The sequence below is a fragment of the Amphimedon queenslandica genome, unplaced genomic scaffold (assembly GCF_000090795.2).
Source record: "Amphimedon queenslandica unplaced genomic scaffold, v1.1 AMPQUscaffold_11827, whole genome shotgun sequence".
Lineage (NCBI taxonomy): Eukaryota > Metazoa > Porifera > Demospongiae > Haplosclerida > Niphatidae > Amphimedon > Amphimedon queenslandica.
The window spans coordinates 1-6,887 of NW_003547933.1; the positions used below are offsets into that span (position 1 = coordinate 1).

The 6,887-nt window shown below is 35.5% G+C and overlaps 1 protein-coding gene across 1 annotated transcript in view; it reads left to right on the forward strand.

Moving 5' to 3' along the window:
• Positions 1-3,207: 3,207 nt before the first annotated feature.
• Positions 3,208-6,887, forward strand: part of LOC109588829 (serine/threonine-protein phosphatase 6 regulatory ankyrin repeat subunit A-like) — a gene marked incomplete at its 3' end in the record, with an annotated part of 9,131 nt that continues 5,451 nt past the window's right edge. The window contains exon 1 of the mRNA XM_020004945.1: positions 3,208-6,153. Within this exon, the coding sequence (XP_019860504.1) occupies positions 3,208-6,153 (2,946 nt within the window). The remainder of the gene's footprint in view (positions 6,154-6,887) is intronic.

The following is a 6,887-nucleotide window of genomic DNA, read 5'->3' on the forward strand; positions in this document are numbered from 1 at the left end:
TCTTATAAATCAGCTTTTTTTCCTTACATAGACTTTCCTATGGACTCAAGTCAGTGTTTGAGCTCAGAAACTTTCAGTTCCTCTGCTTCTCTACCTCACTACCTGGCAACAAGGCCTCAATCTCGAACAGCATCGCCATTGACATTGCACTAATAATGTGCTTCTAATTAACGCGCACCCCTCGGCCGTATGTTCTAATTATTCATTTTGAATAATGAATATGTGCCATTGCAGTAGTGTTCTTATGTAAACTGTGAAATTCCACACTGTCTGCAGGCATATTGCGGATTACACTTCCGTTTGAACATTGCTTGATGTGTGAGTTGATTTTCCGTGCGTGGTTTATTAGGCGCATGTGATCTCCACGCAATAATACTCAGTGTCAAACACAAGTGAAATCCACTTTATAACTCCCGCTAGACACCAAAGGTTTCTCCGTGGAAACCACCCACATACCTGGTATAAGGTATAATACATGTCAGAGCTACCTTTTTTAGAAAATTAATTGCTATAAACATTGAAATGATGACTATAAATAAACCAATCATATTTTGTATATTGTACCATCATGTACTCTTGACCGTACTAATTATAGTGAATGGCTACATGGCTGTTATCATAGTTGTAATGACAAGCAGAACTGATATAATTAGCGTGAATTGTGATAGCAAAAGAGATGTTAAATTTTGTGTATGGCAAATAGTGTTATATGCAGTCACATGGTTGTAGTAAGTACTATACAGCTGGTTAGTTTTGCAGAGAAAAAATTTCAAATCCTTAAAAATTTCAGATTAAGTTTTGACAGTTATGTAAATTTTGCAGTCCTTTTGGATGCATTTACAGACTTGCAAAATTTAATTCTCAACAAATATGTCTATAGCTATCACAATAGAGGATAATAACAGCTATAGTATTCATTATTGTACATCTGGTGTCTATAGTGATAAGCAGGCATGACACAATCAGTGGCGTAGCCAGGATTTTTGAAAAGGAGGGGCAAGCTGTGCGGCGCGCTTCGCGCCGCGAAATTTCTCGAAACCACGCCCTTTTGAGGCGTGGCCACACCTATTTTTCAACATGGCGGACTTCTTGACCGATCATAGGCAACGTTGAATACCTTTTCAGCCTTATAATGGCATCATAGAAAGACTGCTTTGGCCTTTTCCTTTCATATGTAAGTTGTAGAACAGCTTTTTTTTCCAAAAGCAGCTTATTATTTGATTATTTTTAAATTTTGAGTTTCAAAAAAGGGGGGGCAATTGCCCCCCTTGCCCCCCCCTGGCTACGCCCCTGACAATTAGGTTTTAGAGTGTGAATTTTGACAAATTTAGTGTCAAAAGACTTCATTACTTTTTATTAACAAAAGTATTATAATTTTTATTGTTAGATGCTTCAATTTATGCATTTCCTGTAAGAGATGTTTGTCCTTTGGATGAGATCTATGAGCTACAATTAGAGTTCTCTGATATTCTTAAAGAAACAAGAGATGCTTTTAAACCTGAACTCCTTCCAGATATTATTGATTATCTTAAGACACATGTTGCTGCTCTACTTGGTCCAAACAAAAATAATCAAACTGAAGAAATTACAGAAGAGTTTAATAACATTCAAACAATGAAAGATCTTTTTAAGATTTTACAACGAAAGTACATATCATGGTTCAACTATGAACTAATAGTTAAACTTGTTGATGTATTCCAACCTAAAAATCATTCATTAATGAGGACTTGGTCAGGCTATAAGGAGAAATTGAAGGATTATTTTCTTAACAAGGGTGGCTTATTAACTGATGCTAATGCTTTAGAATTTGGTATAAAAGATGTTCCTCCTGGTACACAAGTAATGATTGCTAAAGTTGATCGTCATGACTACACACCAGCTAACCTTTTCTTCTTTCGTAGAGCAATACCGAAAGAACTAAATATTCCTAACGTTAATCTATACTTTAGTTTCGTTCGTATTGGCTCACTACAGCTGCTACATAATATTCCTGATTACTTATACTCTGCATTGTTTCCTCTATCTACTGAGATACAGCAACAGTTAGCTAGTATTGGTATCACTGAACTAACATGTGGTGATCATAAATATGATCTAAGAAAGGTTTGTAATTATTTTTTAATATTAAATGAATTTATTTTGTTTTAATAGTTTTCAGCATCACAAGAGTTGCAGCAGTCATCTTTAGATATTGGTATGTAAGGGGATGTGTATAATATGTAATTTTACTTTCCACTACCTATTGTGATGCCATTATTTGGTGATTGATTCATTCATGTATATTGATAATTCCTTTTAGATATATGTGATCGATTATGGCATGAGAATACCAGTACACCATTACATGAAGCAGCTTGGAGAGGATTAAAAGATGAAGTACAATGGCTTCTTGACAAGTTTGGCTACAGCAGATATCATCGTGGTTTTCATGGCTGGACTCCATTACACTCTGCATCATATGGTGGACACATTGAGATCCTTCAACTACTCATCCATCAATATGGTATTGATCCTAATGAAGGTGATGATAATAGTGTATCTAGTATACATATGGCATCTTATAAAGGCCACTTATCTATAGTACAATATCTAGTAGACACGTGTGACGTTCCTCCTGATCAACCAGACAATAGCAATAACACTTCATTACTGTACTCAGCAATGGGGGGCCATTCTGACCTAGTGGAATTTTTTATTGAGAGAAATTGTAATATTTCTCAAATTAATTCCCATAATGCTTCTTTATCATTGTTAGCTTGTATAAGTGGGCAGGTAGCATTAGTTCATAAGCTGGAAGCAGTACATCTCTTCAAACCAAATTCATCTGATTTTTATGGATTTGGTATTCTGCATTACTCTTCTATAAGTAATAATGTTGAACTTTTTAAGCATTTGTTAAATCGATATCAATTGCCCCTTGATGTAAAGGACAGATATGATAGGACTCCACTTTATATTGCTTCATGGTTTGCTTCATCATCAGTTGTTGAGTATATTGTTAGCATTCAAGGTAATGAAGCTTTATTAGTTAATGATAATAATGGCTACTCATGTTTACATCATGCAAGTGATGCATCTATTAGTATTAAAGCCACTACTGTGTATAGTAAGCTACTTGCACAATGTGATGCACCAAATATTCAGATTATTAGTGGTAATACAATTAAAAATAACATTAATTTTATAACATGGAACAAAAGAATTGAAATGTTTGACTTCCTTCTCAAGAAAGCTATTAATTGCCACTTTGACATCATTTTCATTACAAATGATGGTCATTCATTACTTCATTGTGCATCACGCAGTGGCAGTACATTACTAGTGAAAGCATTAGAAGAATATAACATCAATTGTACATTAAGTAATGATGGTATAGCTCCCGTGCATTATGCTGCCTGGTCAAATTTTACTAGTGTATTAAGTTATATCATATCTCATTATAATCTCAATGTTAATGATGCTAATTATACTGGTCAAACACCATTAGTCTACTCCTGCCAGTCAGGTAGTATTAACTTTGCTAGACATCTTATTGATAATCATAACAGTGATCCTAATATCACTGATAATGATGGTATGACATGTCTTCATCATTCTTGTCGTAATGGTCATATTGATATCACTCAATATCTCATTGAGGTACAGCATTGTGATATTAATAAAACAGATAACGAAGGACACACATTAGTACATCATGCTGCATGGAGTGGTAACTTTGATTTAGTTCAGTATCTTATTACTGAACAAGGTTTGTCTCCTACTGCAGTTGATAAGAATGGCCTCACTGCTTTACATTATGCGTCACTGTCTCTTAACTTATCTCTTGTTAAAGAATTAATAACTACCTATCAGTTAGACCCTCATCAAGCTGACAGTAATGGTAAGCTACCAATTCATTATGCTGCTCAATCTGGTGATATTTTACTACTGGAATTATACTTGAAGAATTACAAGTGTAGACTAAACCTAACAGATAACAAAAATTGGAATATATTTCATTTTTCATCACTTCAAGGTCATACTCATTTTATCAAGCATATCATCAATCAGTATCCTCAATACACTACTTTACTACACTCTACTGACGATAAGGGTACACTAGCATTACATTTAGCCTGTTGTAGTGGTAATATTCAATTAGTGACTTTCCTAATAGATGACATGAAGTGTGATGTCACTGCTACTAACACCTCATATGGTAGTAATTGTGTCATGTTTGCCTGTTCCTCAGGTAATCTTGATCTAGTACAATTACTGATACAACAATACAAGCTTGAGCCTATCAGTATTGATAACATTGGTTTCTCAGTATTACATGAAGCAGCACAGAATGGTCATACTCATATACTGGAATGGTACAGTCAGGAGTATAGTGTGGATATTACTAATCACACTGACGATATCAAGTACACACTAGCTCATTTAGCTGCTTCTAATGGTAAGCTACATTGTCTACAGGAACTGATCAACAAGTATCAGTGTGATGTTAATGCCACTACTATTGATACTGGTAGTACAGTTCTTCATAAAGCATGTGAAGGAGGTCATGTTCCTGTTGTACTTTATCTCACTAGTCTTCCTCAGTGTAATGTAGCAGCCAAGACTTCTAATGGATCAACAGTTCTTCACATTACCTGTGAGTACACTGACTCTCTTCCTATACTCAAACATCTGGTAGAGAATCATGAGTTAGATCTGTGTGCTGTGAATGATGAGGGAATGGCTCCTATTCACTTAGCATGTAGTGAGGGAAGATTAAACTTGGTCCAGTACATTATAAAACACATACCATTATCACTTGAACTACCTACCAGAGGGCAAGGTCATACTCGAGGTCATACTCCATTCCTTGCTGCTGTCTACTTCAATCAGTTAGAAGTTATTAAATATCTTATTAGTAAGAAGTGTAATCTATCAGCTACTGATGATGAAGGGTCTGGAGCAGTTCACATATCAGTTATAGAGAGGGGTCACTTGAATACATTGAAGTATCTCATTGATAATAATTATTGCAATCCTAATGCAACCAATCATCAAGACCGTACACCACTCCATTTAGCTGTAGCAGTGGACCAACTTGATGTATTAGAGTATTTACTGAGTAAGAGTATACCCTCAATGAGTGTTGTCTGGTTACGTGAGATAAAGTGTTTATTAGACAGTCCTCATGACATATACAATAATCCACATAATGCTGTACTTATTAATGTACAAGATAAAGATGGTAATACACCATTACATTTAGCCTGTCGACTTAAACAACAGCAGATGGTATCACTATTACTAAAAGCCAGTCTATCTTACAATGATCTATTAATTACTAACAAGAAAAGACAGACACCATTACACTTAGCAGCTGCCTCTTGTCATAAGGATACCACTGAAGCTTTATTGTCCTCAGTCACTGGTAGTTCTACTCATCATGATCTCCTTACAGCTACTGACAATGAAGGATCCACTGTATTTCATACAGCTTGCAGTGATTATCATATTGATGTGTTTCATTATCTAGCCAGTATTTATCCTCAAGGTGTTAATCTAATGGATAATAGAGGACGTGGTTTCCTTCATGCAGCATGTGAAGGAGGAGATATTGGAATAGTAAGAACACTAATTGAGACACATGGACTGGATCCTTTAGCAGAAGATGAAGATGGCATTACCTGCTTACACTTACTAGCAGAGAAAAAGGGTACTAGAAAGTCATGGACAAGAATGATTGCAGTAAGAAAAAGCATTGAAATATACCAGTATTTAGAACCAAACATTGTCTCTAATCCAATACCTAAAGACAAGTTTGGTTGTACTCCTCTTCATTATGCTTCTCGTTCTGATAATATTCGTATGGTACGTTATCTCATAGAGACCTTCCCCTGTACTCCTGATGATCCTGATAATAATGGATACACTTCAGTTCATGGAGCATGTGAAGCTGGTAGTATGGAGTTAGTACAATACTTTCTAACTGAACTCAATTGTAATGCACTAGCTGAAACTAATGATCTAAAAACCATGCTTTATTTTGCTGGTATGAGTTCTAATTTAGAGCTAGTTCGATTTTTAGCTGGCGTATTCAGTTTAAAACCTCGTCCACATGACATTGAAATAGCTCAATCGGTCAATCCTGATTCATCAGTAGTTAAATATCTCCAACTGTTAGGGCTGCTAATAGATATAGCTGGCAGGACAAAGAGAGGCGCTAAGAACTTTTAACATGAGACAAAATCTTATTCTAAAAAAAATGTGTAGTAAATTTTTTACAAAAAAAATGATCAATAAGGACAATTATGGTATTTCACAATATTAGTCTAAACATACCGCCGGCCAAGACCAGACGGTCTTACAAATCATAATAATGAATACATGTACATGGATACAATAAATGAAAGCATGGTACATAATGTAATGATTAAGATAGTATTATTAATCAATGGGTAATAGAACAACCAGTTTAGTGATGGGTCTTTTATAAGTTCCCTTTGAGGTCTTCAACGTCACCACTCTAACTAGACCATCGTTTCCAGGATGAGTGTTGATTATTCGAGCTAATGGCCACTGAGAAGGAATCATGTTATCTTCCTTTAACAGGACAATATCACCGACATTTATATTCCTGCTCGGAGAGTGCCATTTATTGAATCTATTGAGGGAGATTAAGTATTCAGCAGACCATCTTTTCCAAAAATGGACCACGAGTGTTTGACACAATTCCCAACGCTTTAATAGTGATAATTTTTTAGTTTGAGTCTGTTGGGGTAAAGTCATTAGAGGTCTTCCTATGAGGAAGTGTCCAGGCGTGAGGACTTCAATTCCATCATCATTAGAGATCAATGGAGCCAGTGGTCTACTGTTTAAACACGCTTCTATTTCAGCCAATACTGTACAAA